The sequence below is a fragment of the Medicago truncatula genome, chromosome 8 (assembly GCF_003473485.1).
Source record: "Medicago truncatula cultivar Jemalong A17 chromosome 8, MtrunA17r5.0-ANR, whole genome shotgun sequence".
NCBI classification, from domain to species: domain Eukaryota; kingdom Viridiplantae; phylum Streptophyta; class Magnoliopsida; order Fabales; family Fabaceae; genus Medicago; species Medicago truncatula.
Genome location: NC_053049.1, coordinates 24,996,861 through 25,015,826, shown reverse-complemented (window position 1 = coordinate 25,015,826; position 18,966 = coordinate 24,996,861). Strand labels below are relative to the sequence as shown.

The following is an 18,966-nucleotide window of genomic DNA, read 5'->3' as shown; positions in this document are numbered from 1 at the left end:
TTTCTGGATTGTTGCTGTAGGTTGTTATTGCTGGGTTGTTGTTGATGATGAGTTTTGTTATTGTTTGTTCTTGGTGCTGGGTTTTGGGTTTTGTTTTGTTGATGGTGTTCTTCCTATTTTCCAGAAATTGATGAACCCTAACAGTTTTTAATTAAATTTAACGAAAAGGACCAAAATATGTAACGGTGAGAAACTTAAGGGATCGAAATAAATCAATTTTTAATTAGAGGATTAATCCGATACCAATTAAATAGTTAGATGACCAAAAATATAATTTAGCCATCTTTTTAAGTCTATCTGATCAATCCGATCTAAACCAACCTATTATTTATTGATTTGAACTTTATTTTAAAAGCTGTATGTTATGAAAAATAAAAAATGGAATCAGGGGGCAAATTTTCCCTTACACAAATTTTTTTCGCATTTTTCTAAGAATATAAAAAAAATAAAAAATAAATTTAAACAATGAAATTTTCTTAATATTCGGCGCAAGTTTCAGAGTAATTCATTCAAATAAAAAAATTTAAATTTTTCGAACATAAAAAAATGATGAGGAAGACAAGAAGCCAGAAGGGGTTAAATGGTTAATTATTTTTTTTTTGTTGAGGAATTGTATTATTGTTTTATATTTTTTGACAATAGAAATTGTATTTTTTTTTGGTAGACAGATGAAATGACAAAGACATTATAAACTTATACACACAAGTGGTAGGTACCGAGGTTCGAACTTCGATCATGACATCCGACCTAACAATTTCGGCATTTTGTCAGTTGAACTAGAACTTCTGGATCAATAGAAATTGTATTATTATTATAAAAAATGGAAATTTGTGTCCTAAAAAACAGAACCATCCAAATTGAGCAACGAAACATAGCTAACCGCCACAACTCAACTCAAGACCAAGTTGGATTTTTGGCATTCCCTTCTTCCGTTCCGTTCCGTGTTCGAATTGAGATGAGTTTTAGCATGAGCTACTACAGCAGCAGCAGTAACATTCTTCAATCTTGCAGAACCATAAACTCTCATGGTATTAAATCAAAGAGATTATGCACTTCAATTTTTCTTTTAAGCTATTATCTTGAAAAGCTTATTAAAATAAGTTTAACTATTTTCACAAGTGTTGTTTATACTGTAAGATAAGCTCAAATAAATTCTTATCCTTGGAGATTTTTTCTTTTGGTTATAGGCAAGCGTATTATTGCCACCAAAAAAGTTAAAACTGAACATGAGAATTGTCTTCGGTCGAAGTCGAAGATCAATGGAAATAGTATTATGACATTCATTGGTGGACTCACAGGTAATGCTCAAGCTCAATGTTTTCTTAACCTATGGGTAATTTGAATGAAATATTTTTTTTTGTGTTACTGATTGGCATTTTTTGTCAAATTTTCAATATTTTCAGCTGCACAATTGGTTGCTCCAGTCACTGCAAAAGCTGTAAGTTTATATGTCTCGGTTGCATTAATGTCTTCTACAATTCTTGTCTCTTTCCAATGTTTCTTTTGATTTGTTTATTTTCCGGAGTAGTTTGGTAACGGTATAGTTCTGAGGAACAAGAATTGTGTTTTTTAATCAGGAAATAGTTGCTCCTGTTTTTACTTTGGCTGATGGAGGCATCGGTGACTGGTTTGGAGGCATTCTATTTTCAGCGGGACAACAGGCCAATGAAGCAGTTCTGGACCAACTATCCTCCCTAAGTTTTACTAGGTGCACTATAAATTCCGCCGAATGATTTTATTTCTATCATTTCCCCTAATAATTGAAACTTGTGTTTATGGTTTTTTATATGCTTCTTATTCAACTTTACAGTTTGGCTGTAATTTATGGGGCAGGACTTGTAACCAGCCTTTCTCCCTGTACGCTTAGTGTGTTACCACTAACTCTCGGTTACATTGGTAAGCTTGTTGTCGTTTTACGTTTTTCGGTACCAAAAACGTTTTAAAATGACTAAAATCTAAATCTGTTATGGCAGGGGCTTTTGGCTCTGGAAAAAGTAGAGCACAGGTTATCTCTTGCCGCCCGAGTTAATCCATATGATATTATTCTTCTTATTATCAATTTTTATGGCCTTATTTGAAGATTGATTTTCTCTTATTACCATTGTTTATTACTAATGTAGTAAGGGATATGTCATTAGACACCATTGCTTAGGAAATTGTAGGTTTCCAGTATTCTAGGTTTTCACTAAGGTGAAAGGTGCTAATATACGGCAGCATTTTATAACCAGCGAATTGCTCTTTAGGACATGCTTTCTTTAGAAAAGAAGAGACATTTTCTATGTCAAATGCTTCAATGTTTGGTCTCTTGATCCTTTTACTTCCTATCTTCACGGAATATAAATTTTGTTAGTTGCATATTCGAGGACGTCACCTAGACCCATAACATTTCATGGATGGATTTTCTCATAAGTATAACTGTCATCACTTGTTGTTCTGTTTTCTTGGTTTTCGACAAACTCTGTTTGAGTGTTTCGTGCTCCACAAACACATACAGAGACAGAATTCTCGCAAAGAATGATGTCTGTTCAAAATATAATATGATCTTTGTATTTGTGGTATAGGCATATCATATAATGTAAATAGCAATAGTATCTTCTATATTTGTTTGTATAGATTGCCTTGAGCAGTTGAGCCTATGTATTAAAAACGACTTTTGTAGTTCAAACAATTGATTTCACCATACACCTTTCTCTTTTATTCTCATTCAACGATGTCTTCTTCCTGTCAGGTTATTGGAGATTCTATAGCATTTTCCCTGGGACTCGCAACCACATTAGCACTGCTCGGCGTAGGAGCGTCTTTTGCAGGAAAGGCTTATGGACAGATTGGCCAAGGATTACCTGTGGCTGCTTCTGGTTTGGCTGTAATTATGGGTCTGAACCTTCTTGAGGTACTGAAACAAATCCGAATCTGTGATATCACTTTTCTTATCTTTTTGTTTAATTTCCTTGTGTTTACAACAATATTCATAGTCTAACTCTCAGTTGGCAGTGTTATTCATTAAATATTTTGGAACCTTTTTTTTTTTCAACCTCTTCTAAATAAGATATTTAAATAACAGTATTTTAGGTCTATAAAAGCAGTCTTATTTTTTGGATCTTTTACTCTTTTACTCTTAACAGATTCACTGAAACAAGTTTTTGAAAGTTAATCAACGATAAAAATTTCTTTGAATGGACATTTTTCTTTATATTTGTTTGTTATTCACCTTGAATTTTTTTTCGCAGATCATTGAATTACAGCTCCCCTCATTCTTCGACAGTTTTGATCCAAAATCATTAGCTGCCAATTTTCCATCAAGTAAATCAAATGCTCTTATGCTCACAATTTGTTCTTTTAATATTGATTTTAATGCAGAGCATTTTACATGAACAAATTCTACTCTTAGGTGTGCAAGCATACCTGGCCGGGCTTACATTTGCATTAGCTGCCTCACCATGCAGTACACCTGTTCTAGCCACCCTTCTGGGATATGTCGCTGCATCCAAGGTATTCCTGTTAGTAACCAATGTTGCTTCTTGATGTAAACATTTATATGCTGTATCTGAAAAAGGACCAAGGGTAAACCAGTTTTATTTGCTTATTAGTTTCAGTTTGTCAGTTTAAAAACTCAGCAGTCTCTCATCGGTCAAATCGATTTTATTGGTAGCATTTTAAATCTAATATGTCAAAGTTACTTACGTTTGCATATCAAGGAATATTCACACATCATGGTTACGAGTATCTTACGATACATGCGAGTCATATCTCAATTCGATACAAAAATCAACCCAATCAATACAAATCTCCGGTGTGTGCGTGTGTGTTCTATTAAATCATTACCAAAACTCTGTAGTCTTCACCTAGGAACGAGGATAGTTGCTATAATTTGGATAGGTATGATAGTGACTATCTCGACCGTAACTATGATAGGCATTTGGTGTTTCTAAGTATGAAGGATCCGGTATCTGAGGATATCATGCCGGATATAGACCAATTTTTTCTCACGCTTCAATTCGAATTAGCAAAAGCAATGTCTCGCATAATTTGGATTCCGAACATTCATGATCTGCCACTTTTTTGTCAACTTTGTATAGCCGGACATTTTTCTTTTTCATTAGATTTATGAGATAAATCTTGCATTAGTTAACTTATCATTTTGCTATATCACTTGTTTTTGCTGAAAAATGTATCTTGTGATTCATAAAAGATTAAATTCACGATCCGGAAAATTTTCTTATGATTCATGGTTTGAATCTAAATCTGATAACCATGATTTGCATATTTAGTCACTCTTATGCAAATGAAGGAAATGAATATTTTTGTACAGAATCCAGTGATTGGTGGCAGCTTGCTTTTGACATACACAACAGGATACATCTCTCCCTTACTTTTGGCTGCTTCTTTTGCTGGGGCGTTACAGGTTCATACATGAGTTGTTTTGTTTTTACAAAATAACCTTAAAGCGTTTCTTTAAGATATAGATCTCTCATTGAAAACAATGTTTCTAATTCAAATCCGTATTTACAGAGCTTGCTTTCGTTTCGCAAGTACTCAGCATGGATCAATCCTATAAGGTAATTTGTTTTTTTTAACTTTCAGTAAACACTTACACAGCATCACATGATTATTTAGCTTGTATTTTCCATGTTTCTGATACTTGTCGTGATTTGTTCGACAGCGGAGCAATGCTGTTAGGAGGTGGTGTATATACCTTCTTAGATAGGCTCTTCCCAGCGGCCACAATGGCAATGTAGATATTGTGGGTCTGTAACATGTAGTGATCTTTTACTTAAAACAGTCACATGTGTGTGTATATATATCATACAACTAACTACTCATATACGATAAAATCAAAATGAAATTGAATCCTTCTTCTTGACCCTCTAAAATTAACCGTTGTTACAATTACTACTTACTTAAAAAAAAAAAAAAAGTATACCATATGCAGTTTAAACAAACACTTTTAGGATTCAATATAAGTTTTCTACATCATTATTTAATATGATTTTTTAATTAAAATAGTGGGGTAAATTTGTCCATATAAAGTAGCGAATTTTGATTTTAATCCTATAAAAAATTATTCTTATATCGTCATATCTTCAAGTATAGTATTTTGTCCCTAAAAAATAAGTATATTTTGATTTCAGCCCACTCAAGAAATATTAATTGGTTTTTATCCCTCTAAAATTTGATATTTTTTTTTGTCCTTAGCGTTCATTTAACATGTTAGAAATTAAATCAAGAAATATCTAGAAGAGTATAGAAGCTTGGAGTTACTCTTTGTCATTAAGAGTTAAAAATATCTATATTATGTAGCACCACCTAGAATAATCTTGTAACCAAAAGAATAATCTAGTACTGATTGTACACTGCCTCTATAGGAATAATCTAGCAGCATCCATGTATTTACTTAGCTAGAAAAATCTACTAACCGATATTAAGTTTAAGAGCCTATAAAAGGCACATGCTTGTACCATATTGTATTATCAAGTCTTCGACAATAAAATTAGTGTGTGTTCAAAGAAATTCTTCATTGTTCTCTTAGTTATTACTTTGTGAGTTTGTGTCCCACTGATATCATAACACATAATTATTATTCTATTGCAAGTTAAATAAAAAAAACATAGATAGATTTGTAAAAAAAAAAAAAACATAGAGCATAATTTTTACACTAAAATCATTAAAAGATGTGATGAGACTGGAAAATCATATGCATCATGACATAAGCAATGCAACTGTTCTGGTTTATTCTTTCCAAAAAAAAAAACTGTTTCTGGTTTATATAGAGCATAACTTCCTCACAGTAAAAAATGATAATAAAAGGTGGTTTAGACTCTATTTTCTATATGTCAAAGTACCAGTAACACCATGTTAATTAAGAACCCATTTTCAATATTCAATACACACTAAAGAAACTCACTGTTTTCTGGTTTATACAGAGCATAACTTACGGTAAAAAAAAGTGATGATAAAAGGAGGTTTAACTCTATTTTCTATGTCAAAGTACCAGCAACTCCATGTTATTAAGAAATCATTTCCAGTATACAGTACACACTAAAGAAATTCAGTCTCTTATATTCTATCAATTTTGCCATGTTAATTAACTTTAACCACTCCCAAGCCAAATGGAAAGAAAATATTAGATTTATTTATTATTCATCATATTCCTGTGAAACTTGTTCCAAACAACACGTACTTAACTATGCAACCAAAACTCAAGGTGTGTTTGATTTGCTAAACATATACCGGACAGAACTGCACACGACAAACTTACTTCTATAGTATTGAATAATTTTTGGTGGATAAAAAACTATTTTTGTATTTTAGATAACTTGTACGTGATACAAAAAGTTGTGTTGTGGTATAATGAGGGATAAAAATTTATGTTTTTGTCTTGTCTCTTGCCTCAAATTTGTCCTATCCCAGAAACAGTTTTACAAATCAAACATTGTATAACTGGAGTTGTTTTGTCCTTCATTTTTTAGCAGATCAAACACACCCTAAGGGAACAAATGCACAATACATAGCAAACCGGTACAAAACCAGAAAACTTGAACAAAACCAGAAAATCATAATAATATCACTGCATTTCCAATTTTTTTTATATGTGAAGGAATAAAGACCTATGAAATTTATAGAAGACCATAACCAAAATTTGTTAATTATATGAGACAAACTATTTGATCTAAAAATAATTCAAATCAATTTTGTGAATTGTACAACTTAACTGGTGGAGCTTATTTGTTAATATACCCATTATAATATAGAGATGTAATAGTGTCAGTTTACCGGTAGTTGGGTTGAAGTGGTTAATGATAAGTCAATACCGAATTCCAAGTTCAAAATCTGAATTTTATTTAAAATCCTACATACACTTGCAGAGGGGTTTGAAAAAAATATCAAGTTTAAATACATTCAGTCATCAATTTTTCATTGTGTGCACAACACTTAACTTAAGTAACAATTACACAACTTCCAATATTAATAATTTAACCAGTTTTTATACATAATTGAACAAGTTTTTATACATCATAGTGGAAGACCTAACACCCGTAGTCCAGAAGATGTATAAGGAAGGAAATACAGGACCATATAAAAATAACACTATATTTTGTTGTAAAAATACACCTATCGATACAAATGAAGCAATCACCCGAAAGAAGATAAAAAACTTCATATAAAAAATAAAGGAAGAATCGAACTGGCTTAGTAGCTCTACAAATGGTTTACAACCCAATGATGAGTCAAGGGAAGGTGAAAAAAGAAGTGCTCTTTTCTGTAAATTTAACTAGTTTTCCATGGTATGTATGACCCACAGAGGGAAAATATCAAACAAAAGCCAATCAGGGTTTCGCAAACATTCCTTGTGTTAACGAGGAAAAATCATAATCATTCGCCGTTTGTGTAGTGTTTGTCGATACCGGAGTTGCTGATTGAGGTTTACTTGCCACCGCTGTCGTTGTGCCATTAACTGGAGCAACTTGCGGCATTGTAAAAAAACTGCAACAATGGGCAACTTTGTTAACCAAAAGGAGGATTATGATAAAAAAAAAAAAAAAATTGAAGAAATAAATCGACAATTATGAAATATCCATGACCAAATGAATGAGATTCTATTTGGTACAAGGATTAACACTAGGTGAAACATTTGTAGAACTATGTTCGCTTCTAATTGGCACCTAACATAAAATTATTCAAAATTCTATGCAGCAAGATCATGCAACCACAGATCAATCCCGATCAGCTATCAATACTTAAATTTAACACCTTTAAATACAGACTAGTGGCGTACCTAGATGGTGGATACTGAACTGAGCTCCCTGCTGGACGAGTGGATGTCATGTTTATTGTCTGACCAAGAAGGAAAAAGTTAAACAAGTTGCAGAACAGATAAGAATAAATCGTCAATCATTAAACTAAAGCTCACATGGATTATTACCTGCATAATTTTCTGCAATTCTCCCTGACCACCCACGGGCATTACTCCTGGAATTGGGTAGCTTGCAGCTGGCCAACTTTGGAAAGGAATGTTGGAACCAGGTTGCTGTACATTAGCAGGATATTTCACATCCCCACTAGCAGATTTAGCAGCGGCAGCAGCTGCCATTAGAAGAGACTGTTGCTGTGCCAGCATAGCCAACTGTTGTTGATGCATAGCAAATGGAGACACTATATTGTTGTTCTGCATATATCCCATTTACTGTGTAAGGTAAAATCATATTGAAATACCAAAACAAAACAAGCCATCTGTAGAAAGATCAGCAGCAAAATTCACTCGTACTGGCTCATAGAACTCAATAAGACTAACCATATCAAGTCATGTAAGAGGTTCTAACAATCTTAAAAGCATTGTACTAACCTTTTCAAAAAGGCTCATAATATCATTTTTTACATCTTTTTGTGGTTTTTCAAGAGAAGAACTTGGCGTCACTGAAGATGAGTCGTTAAACAGATCCTCAATTCCAGAGGTAGGCTGGGGTGTACTCTCAACCGATTTTCTGGGGTCAGTTTTCTCGGCTGTTGACGTCTCTGCAGCAGCTGCAACAATTACAGCAATACAAAACGATCATTAGAAGAAGCTTCTCCAAATCCTCAAAAACAATGTCTGAAAACACTATTGTGATGCGGCTCCCATTCCCATATCTATAAACTGTTGTCTATTATCTATTATAATATCTATAATAAAACCAAATTACAATTGATTGACACCAAATCACCTATACTGCACATCATAAAATGATGCGATGTGATCATGGAAAACAGTTCATCCATTTCTCATCTCTAACTCGGCGACTATTCACCCCAACCTCTCTCATCCCCTACCTACCCTTTTGTCTCCTCTCTTTTCCATTTTGAAAATGTATCATCATAACACATAATTCCCATTAAACAAAAAATTCTATAAATCCCTTCATTCCAACATATACAAAATCTTACTGATGGATCTTCCACTAAGTTAGTTATAGATAATGATCGAAGGTTTTACATAGCATTAAAATTCTATCAAATTCCTAATTTCATTTTGTACTAACAAAATTTTAAACCAATTTTATTCATTCTACCAACAAATTATTTAAAAAAAGTTTTGATTGTTTTAATCCATTTTCTTCCAAGTTTTCTCGTACAGTAACTTTCATTGATATTCACACTCGACATTATTAGGCTAGAAACATGCTTATTATGAGAACTTACAGTAGAGATAACACGATAATCGCAACATTATAGAGCATCTATGAATGTTAGTTTAATTGATAGACAAGTAAAATATATAAATTTACTATTAATGGGACAAAATTCTATAAGATACTGCTATTTTAGGATCAACACATGATTTTTCATTAGTAGAAATGTTCTTTAAGTGATTAGAGATTGGGTTGCCAAAGTTCTATAATTATACAGGAAAGTGATTAGAGGTTACAAAAATATATTGAAGTGATTAGAGATTGGGTTGCCAAAGTTTAAAATATAAGATACTGCGGTTTTAGAATCAACACATGATTTTTCATCAGTAGAAATGTTCTTTAATTGGTCATGTATTAGATAAACCTCTCATTCAAAGAGGTCACTATTCTATAGCAGATTAACTTTTCCCATAACTTCATATACCTATTCTAGCTCATATTATAATATTAGATATCATGAGGACAAATTAATTCCAGCCGCAAAATGCGGATCATCATCTAGTTGTATTTTTAAAAAGTATACCGAGAACATACACTGAAAACCTGCCCAGTTGTTATCATCGTCAGCAGTAGCATCAGCTGCGTCAGAGCCCTTTTCATTTGGATCATCCATAGACAACATGTCAAAAAGGTCTGTCGCAAAGTCAACTTTTGGAGGGGGATTAGAAACTGTAGCAGCCGTCTGTGATGTTTCAGTTTGCACTTGTGGCACCAGAGGTTCCACTTTCTCAATATGCTGATGTTTAGCCACTGGAGTTACCTGTTTTAATGATTAATTATTTTTATACCTCTGAAAACTAAAACTGTGATACTTTCAATTTTAAAGAGCAAGCAAATTAATTTCTTTTAGACAAGAAAAGATAAGAAATTAATTGTTCGGTATTATAATTTATCATGTAAGCTATTGAAAATGTATGTTAAGCTAATTTTTTATTTTCCTGAAGAGATGTTAAAGTTGTCACTGATAAAATCTTCCAAACATCCACCAACATCAATATGTACCTCAACAAAGTTGATATCAGAGAGGAAATCGCGTGGAAACTGTACTTCTAATTGATTTATTCATAACAAAGAGTATTTAAATATACACATACAAGGCAAGGCTAAAAATGAGGAAAGGATAAAGTCAAATCTGAAGAGAATGATCCTAATTTCTTATGTACACAGTATCTGAGCACTCTCCCTCAGACTAGAGCATACAAATTGTATGCATCGAGCTTGTCATATATAAACTCTTGGTCCTAGACGAGACTTTGTGGAAATATCGGCTATTAGATCATTAGATCCAACCAACAATGTAACATTCTCTCCACACAAAACCTTCTAGTGAATAAAATAACAATCACTCACAGTCGTTCGCACATGAAAGAGTGAAATGGAGGCAAAGTGCAAGACTGTTAGGTTGTGACAAATGAGAGCCACTAGTCGCCACTCCACCTTCACCTAAGCCACTGGTCGTCGCTCTACCGGCAACAGTTCCTCCCAAACCAGTACTGCGACATCCATCCATTTTCACCGTACCCTGAGTTGCCGATGACAATAGCGCCATGGAGGAGTGCGACGGGAGAACTCAATACTCCTATGACAGCTTCAAAGTGTGACTACTGGAGTGGTTTACTTATTTTTCATTGATTGCTCAACTTTGTGTTTGATAGAGGCAAATTCCCAGGCTCAGACTTGAGGACAAGTCTGATTTTCAAGATGGTGGGAATGTTAGGACATAGTATGGGTCGATGTTTTAAGTAGATTCTTAGTAAGTGGCCCATTAAGATTAAATAATAATAATAGGCCCATTAGGATTAAATACTAGAATGTTCTCTCTTTATCTGTATATATAAAGGGGAATTCTTCTGAGAGTATGACAGAATAAGCTTTCTGTTTAGGGCCAAAGTAAGATTCCTCTCTGAGTTGTGTCGGAGCTTTGCTCTGGGAGTAGTTAGAGAAACACGCTTCTAATATTTTCATTTGTATCAATCAATAAAGCACCATATTTTCCTTAATTACCACTGTTTCATCTACATTCTTTTGTTTTCTTAGTGTGGTTCAATTATAGGATCCTTTGGTTCCTATCACTCATACTTCCAGCTTTTAGCAACTTTTGAAATATTTAGTAGTTATATTATTGATAACAGTTGATTCAGTCTTTATTTTAATTTCGTATATCACTCCTAGATTTGAGGAGTTGACTGTGTACTCTATATTTTGAGTTCTATAATCTTTTCCACATGGTATTATAAGCCCTTGGTTATTTGATCAAGGGAAAATATTATTCCCCAATGGAGATAGCCACGCTAATGGCTCAAGAGGAATTGAAACCGGCAGCGGTCTTGGCTACAGTGACGGTCCTGGGATTCTCGTAGGCGATAGCGGCCGGGGGTCCCAGCAGGCGGTGGCGGCCCTGAGAGTCCTGTAGGAGATGGCAGCCCTGGAGTTGCCGCAAGGGGTGGTGGCCCTGGAATTCTCCCAGGCGGTGCAAGCGACGGCAGAAGCGCAAGCGACGGAGAACTCAGCAACTACTACGACGGTGGCTATATTGGTGGTTACGGCGGCGCTGGTCCATTTGGTCCAGGTGCTGGAGGTCAAAAGATGTCCAACTACAGCATCCAAGTCGCTCAAACTACACATAATGGTCCCAAGATGTCTAACTCATTTAGGATGGCAAGCGGGAATATGGTTTTCTTACTGGAGATCTCCTGGAACAAGCAGAGGTAGATCCAGCCTATAGGTTCTGGAGATCTGAAAACTCATTGTCTCGTTTATCATTGCCCGACTGATTAATTCAATGGAAGCAGGAATTGGGAAATCACTCATGTTTCTGCCCATAGCAAAAAAAGGCTGGAAAGGAGACCTACTCTAATATTCATAATTTATCTTAGATCTAAGGTCTTAAATCAAAACTGTGGAACTCAAAGCAGGGAGACAAGGATTAACAAAGAAAAACAACAACAAAGTGACAGGACAACATTAAGGCTATGTTCTAAAGTGACCCAAAGTTACCCACCATATTCCGTCTTCCTAGATAAAAAATGTTATTGTTTTACAATGTGCCCACTGCCCAACTCTGTAATTAAAATTTGGGTTTTGGTAAGAAGTGCACATAACCCCAATTTCAGTTGTTAATTATGCCCCCTAAATTTTAAAAAAATTGGCCAGCAGTTTGATCCCTGAACCTTTTGTGTTGATAAACATGTGCTGGCAGAGGTTAACCCCTTAAATTTTATCTAGTTACCTTGAAGGATTAATCTCCACAGCTGCACGCAGGGATACCATGGTTTACCAAAATGTAATTTAAAACTGGGCATTTAGGATACGTAACTACCTGGTAGGACAGTTTTCTTAAAAATAAAGGGTTAACTTTCTAAAATTTCAGGTTAAGCATTTTATTTGTTATGGCTCCAAAGTTGACAAGGGAAGAACGTGTTTTCTCTTCTTATGGTACGTATATTGCTAAAAAAAATGCTACTGACTTATGGGTCTACTCTGACTACATGATCAGAGTTTAGAACTAAAATGACACACAATTCATCACAAGAATATGAAAATAGAGAGACCTGCACATGTCCTTTAGGAGGAGCAAGAACACTAATTCTAGTAGCAGGAATTGCATTTGACGGTTGGATTTTCTTCCTTTCCTCAAAAGTATTGTCCACGGGCTTTTGCCATTGTGAAGGACTTTTCTCTTCTATCAGTCTAGAAGGTGATTTTGGCTTAGTATCCTTTGCAACCCATCTCTTGTCTTCATACCTTCAAATATGTGCAGCGAATAAAAGCGAAGAGTCAGCTTCACCGGGTGCACATAACAAAGAAATAAACACTTCAAACTGTACAAAGACTATTTTATTTTATTTTTTTAAAAACCACTCTGGTTCAAGGTATAAACTAACATACTTTGCACGGATGAAGTTTTCAACGCCAACTCTGTCATAATTTGTAGGTAATTCTGCTTCCCAGTAACTATTTGCTCTCTCATTTCCCATAGCTGTTTAAAACAATGCACATAAATTCAAATACAGTGAGAATACTATAACAAATGTACAAGATTCAATAACCACAAGGTCATGACCATTTAGATTCACTTACATTGAATAAATGCAACCTGCTCTGGGAGCCAGGTGTCCAAAGTAGCAGAACGAACCTACAGAAAAACCAAGAAGTAATGTAATAATGAAAAAATTGTAAAAAATATTAATGAAAATATTGTAGTAGCAAGTTGAAAATTAGAAAAATTCTTTTGTTAACATAAGCATAATAACAACAGCTAAAATCATAACAAAAATCCAATAAAAAGGACCCAGGAGCGATTTTCCAGTAGTTCCACGTCAAACTGAGTCACATTAATAATTGATTTAAATTTAAAAGGAAAAAAATATAATGAAACATTTTGTGAACTAAGTAGACTATCATCCTAGCACTCTTTAAACCCACATTAAAAAAGTAACAGTCTAACCATATATCGATAAACGGATTCCTATCGACAAAAGTTTGAGTCAAATTACCAATTCAAGAATGCATATTTCATTAATGTTGCAAAGTTGGAAACCATTTTGTAGTAGTTAGCTAACAAGTGAATTCACAACAAACAATAGCGTCTCAAAACTAAAACATATAGTTTATACTCTTAAATTAATGTTCCACGATACAATAGGAGTAACACAGCCATAACGCAAACAAGATACTCAAAGTTTTTGAATTCACAAAGAATATATTTCCGTATGAGACAACCATGGCACAAAATTTCTCCCTCATGCCTTGTTTTCTGACTTTCTGATAGATCAAACTACAACCATTTTAAGCATTCAGCATTATAAAAGAAACTAACAGACCTCAACAACTTCTACCATACAAAGGAACATAACATTGTTACCTTTGAAATATGTACCCCAAGACTTCGATGTATTCCTGAACAACTCATGCAAATAAAAATTCCAAGATTGACACTAGCCCATCTTGGTCCTCTGCAAATAAAAATTTCCATAAAATTAAAAAAGAAACAAAATTAGAAAATAATCCTATACAAAGATAATCCAACATTGATGAAGTGTTGTCAATCGCGGAAAATAGCAGGTTGTTAAAATTCTGCTACGCAGTAGTGCTATAGCGCCAAATTCCGCTGCGCCATAGCTTAGCTACAATTTAACAACAATATCATGGTATCCTACAGTCCTTAGAATGATTTAGATTATTACGTACTTAGCTTTGCAATCAGCACATTCCCTATTCTCTGGTAATTTAAGAAGTCCTTCTAATATCTGCATATAATTTGAATAAGTAGATTAAAAAACATTTAATCAAATGAGAAAAAGGAAATTATCCAAATTAAATATATCATGATTTGATCAATTCATCCATTCCAACAAATGCAAATAAGATCCTTTCTTAGATCGAATTTAGAAAGATACAAGCATCCAAATAACAATGATTGAATCGGGCAATGATTGAATCGAATCTGAAGAATTAACGATGATTGATCGAAATGAAATCGTGGATTGAAGAAAAAGAGAGAACCTTTTTGTGTTTGGCGTTGAGCTCTTTAGAAACGTTGGCTTTCTCGTTCATGGTTACACCAATGCGATGATCGATCGATCGATCAGGCGATAGAGAGAGAGGAAGACGATGAAGAAGAATATCGATGATTAAATTCGTCTTTTAACGCGCTTTCTCTTTCCTCTCTCTCTCTCTCTCTAGGTTGGAAGCAAAACAGAAAGATTACGGTGAAGAAAGAAAGGAAATACAAAAAACGATATGCATTTCTTTTTAATTACACTTTTGGTCAATCTATTTTTATTCATTCAACAAATTGATCTTTTTTTTTTTGAAGGGCCAACAAATTATTCATTTTAAAATCTCCCAATTTTGATTGATTACTCTTTCTTTCACATTAGGCTAAATTATACTTAATTAATTTTTGAGTTTTACTTTGGTCCCCTAATTAATAAAAATTTCATTTTGGTTCCTTAATTGCCTCTTCGTTTGCTAAATTGGTCCTTATGTTTTAGTCTTAAATGTTTAAGGTGGACCAACATTATAGATGTCCCTCATAAACCTTATAAATTTTTCAATTTCAATTTAAACTGGTTGATCTTTTTTTAAAATAGAGAACCATTAGATTTTTAAGGTCTATGAGATCTAACAATGAATCATCAACATCTACTTTTATTTTATATTTCTAATCTTCTCTCTCCCATTGTTCTTCTCCATCATCATCTTCACAATACCTTCATCAGAAACCCAAAAGATAAAAACATAGAATTGATTCACATCAAAATTATTCGAGCATCTTCCCAAATTCATTTTGAATTTTTTTATTCAAGAACCTTCCCAAATTCATTTTTGAATATTTTTATTCAAGCACTTTCTCAGGTTTTTGATTTCAACATCTTCCCAAATTCAAACAGTTTTCTTCCTCTTCTGTTGTCTTTCTTTTTCCCCCTTTTTCCCATACATTGAATTGAACAACCAACACCAAATCATTCTTTCCCTATTTCCACGAGAATCCCTCTCCATATCCCATTTGACATCTAGAAAACCAGTTTTTTTATTCTTCAAATTTTTTTTGTCTTAGTTAATTCCTTCATCACTTTAGAAACTTTTCCATTCAAAATCGCTTATGTTGATCTACTGATTAAAATTTGAAACAATCAACATATTAACCAATGTTGTTTGAGGAGTAATTAGCTACATCTGAAAAATATTAGAAACTGAATAGGAGAAAGGTCATGGGAGATGAGAGAAGACGAGAGAGAGGGGCCATGAGGTCGTTTTGAATTTTTTAATAATTTTTCTGGGTTTATTTTGGGTTTGATTGATGAATGTTATGAAGTTGATGAAGAGGGGAAGGAAGAAGATGGAGAAAAAGTGGAAAAAAATTAGGTGTTGGTGGTTCACATATTTATACAATAGATCTGCAATCAAATAGTTAAAATCATATCATAAATAAGTTAGGGTTAAAACATAACAGAAAGGACCAATTTGGCAAACTGAGATGTAACTAAGGGAGCAAACCGAAACTTTTATTAATTAGGGGACTAAACTCAAAAATTAATTAAGGGACCAAATATGTAATTTAGCCTTCACATTATTATTGAACTAAGTTGATGATATATATATATATATACACACACACACACACACTAATGAAGTGGGGAAAATGGATATGCTTTACAAAATTTTATTCACGTATTGGCCTTTTAAAAAATATATGTTTATTAGCCTTTTTATAAATAAGTCAAATGTTATATTTAAAATTGTTAGTACAAATTAGGTTTTTAGACAGGCTAATAGGCTAGGCCGATCTTTTAAAAAAGTCATATCATGCTTAAAATAAAGCCTTTGGCCTGCTAATAGGCCACACTTAGGGTTTAAATTTTTTCAACTAGACCTGACCTATTTAAGCAAAGTCCGACTCAACCCATCCTATTCCCACCCCAAACGGGAAGTTAATTATCTCAAAAGCAATGAAGAGGTCAAGAAAGATGTTCCAAAGATAAGCCCAACCTTAGTTGCACACCTTTAGCTTGTTACATTTATGTTATTTTGTATTTTTTTGTTATGTTTCCTGCTTACATTAATGTTACACATACCCTTATAGTCAACTTGTTAATTAGATTAGCAACAATTGCACTTTTTAAATACTAATGTTTGTCATCATAAAAAAGTGGGAGATTGTTGGAACAAAATGTGTTTAACATTACCCTTTGAGAGTTTTGATGATAATAAGGTATTAAAAATTGTCAATTGGATATGCTAATATTTGTTCAAGTGTACAGGACGATAGACAAAAATTTGACATCTTAAATAGGTTCTGGAAGAACAAAAAAGAGCAAAGGAATCAACAAAAAGGAAGCTTAAAGTGTCTGAAGAGAAGTGCTCATGAAGTGATGACGTCGTCAGAAGCAAGTTCATCAGAAGCATCTCATCAGAAGCTGAAGATCACCAGAAGCTCTAGTTCATCAGGAGATGCAAGACTTAAAGCTTCAAAGGTTGTTCAATGGATTTAATCTCGTCTAAGCATTGTAGAAGACTGGAAGTGTGAAGCTGTAACAGCCCGATTTTCGCTAGATTTATTTTTAATTGTTTTATTATGTGTCTTATGTGCTTGTGTCTGATTATTTATCATTGGGTGCATTTCATTGATTTTTGTGTTAGAAGGGTAAATTAGTAATTATAGTGAGGATTATTTTAGTGTTCAAGTGAGAACCATTATTTTTACTAAGTTACTAGTGTGGTAAATAGTTGTGAGCTGGTAAGTGACCGTTGTTAGTATTTTACCATTAAATGTGTGGAAACATTTTAGAATTGAGATTGGGTGGGTTAAGCCCACTAAGGCATTAGGGTTGAGCCCATTTGAGAATAACCTATATAAACCTTGTCTTAAGAGAAAATATAATTCATTTTTCATTTCACAAGATTTTTAGAGAGAGGTAGAGAGAGAAAGTGCAAGAGAAGAGGAAAAGGGTTAGAAGAGGAGAGACTTGAAGACCTAAGAGGTGGTGGTGATTCTAAGAGCTAAATTGAAGCTTGGGCTAGGATTTGTGCTAATTGTAACGCCCTAGTCGTTATTTTATTTATTTATGATTTATTTAGAGTCTTTTATATCATTTTAAATAATTATTGTTGATTATGTGGTGTGTTATATTTTATTATATGATTTATTTTGATATTAATTAGATTATGTAAGAATTATTATTATTTTGGAGGTTGGGGATTTAATTAGAATTAATAGAATTAAGAGGGAGTTAAATGAAATAAAGGGGAGTTAAGTATTGGGAGTTAGGAAAAGAGATAGTCAGAAGCAGTTTCACGTACAAATAGAGCTTTTGGGAGAAAAAGGGAGAAGAGCCAAGTAGAGCCAAGAGAACCAGATTCTGTAGAGATTTTTCATCTGAATTAAGGTAAGGGTGATGTTTACTTTCAATAATGTAGAATGAAATTTTGATTTTGGTTTAACATAGTTCTGTATGAAAATTGGAAAATTGGGTTAGGTTTTGGTTCTTTGGTTTTTGGGTGGATTGAGGGTAGAAACCTTGTTTTGATGTTAGAAATAGGTTCTGGTTGCATACAACATTTAATTACACATCTGTAAACTGATTTGGGGAGTGAAATGGAGGAAATTGGGAATTTTGGGAAAAACCTGCATTCTGCCCGTACAGACCTTCATCGCTCGCCCCGGCGAGTAGCCTGCCTCGCCTTGCGAATGAGCAACTTCATGGCTCGCCTCGCGAGCAGAACCACTCGCCATGGCGAGTTAGAGAGTGAGAGATCATGATTTCTAAATTGTTGTTATAAGGTGTAATTTCGTTAGTTTTGAGTGCCTGGATGTTTTTAGAGAGGACTGAGACAATTTTTAGATTAAAAAGATGAATAGGGAGCTTAAAAATGAAGTTTTATTGAGAAAAATGTCAAAACTCCCGAGAGCACCCTTTTTCTCGTTCGCCTCGTACTCGCCACGGCGAGTAACCTTTTTCTTGAGCTCGCCATAGCGAGCAGATGTGCTCGTGAGGCGAGTTGCCCAGTACTGAAGCTGTTTGCTACGCATTTGAATAATGATGAATGAACTTGATGTAGGAGCATGATTATGATTAATTGTGTATTTTCTGGAATTGTTGGATTAATTATGATGATTTGTTGATGACTGTGATGTATGTTTATATCTAATTAAATCATACATGTTTTTAAATTGTTGGGTTGTAAGTCATATTCTATATATGCATTGTTGAGTTGTATGTAGATATACACAAGTGGAGTCTGTTGCATAAACATAAAGCGGTGAGGGCTCATGCCCTGGAACGCCTTGTCGTTCAAA

General features: G+C 33.9%; 2 protein-coding genes across 3 annotated transcripts; one reads left to right on the top strand and one right to left on the bottom strand.

Moving 5' to 3' along the window:
• Nucleotides 1-805: 805 nt before the first annotated feature.
• Nucleotides 806-4,871, top strand: LOC25502555 (cytochrome c-type biogenesis ccda-like chloroplastic protein). The gene is made up of 12 exons (XM_013590106.2): nucleotides 806-1,028; nucleotides 1,188-1,298; nucleotides 1,404-1,438; nucleotides 1,578-1,708; nucleotides 1,811-1,896; nucleotides 1,974-2,005; nucleotides 2,729-2,890; nucleotides 3,228-3,300; nucleotides 3,389-3,489; nucleotides 4,310-4,402; nucleotides 4,510-4,556; nucleotides 4,661-4,871. The coding sequence occupies exons 1-12, from the start codon at nucleotides 821-823 to the stop codon at nucleotides 4,734-4,736; spliced, it is 1,155 nt and encodes a 384-aa protein (XP_013445560.1). The 5' UTR covers nucleotides 806-820; the 3' UTR covers nucleotides 4,737-4,871.
• Nucleotides 4,872-6,959: 2,088 nt separating this feature from the next.
• Nucleotides 6,960-14,892, bottom strand: LOC25502554 (ADP-ribosylation factor GTPase-activating protein AGD5). Of its 2 annotated transcripts, none has more exons than XM_013590104.3 (11): nucleotides 14,670-14,764; nucleotides 14,355-14,413; nucleotides 14,029-14,119; nucleotides 13,245-13,299; nucleotides 13,053-13,143; nucleotides 12,716-12,908; nucleotides 9,699-9,924; nucleotides 8,342-8,520; nucleotides 7,922-8,164; nucleotides 7,775-7,833; nucleotides 6,960-7,482 (listed from the first exon to the last, which is right to left on the bottom strand). In XM_013590104.3, the coding sequence occupies exons 1-11, from the start codon at nucleotides 14,718-14,720 to the stop codon at nucleotides 7,326-7,328; spliced, it is 1,404 nt and encodes a 467-aa protein (XP_013445558.1). In that variant the 5' UTR covers nucleotides 14,721-14,764; the 3' UTR covers nucleotides 6,960-7,325. The 2 variants fall into 2 exon arrangements, with proteins under 2 accessions (XP_013445558.1, XP_039684590.1); XM_039828656.1 differs by having other exon boundaries at nucleotides 7,299-7,482; nucleotides 7,750-7,833; nucleotides 14,670-14,892.
• Nucleotides 14,893-18,966: the final 4,074 nt, after the last annotated feature.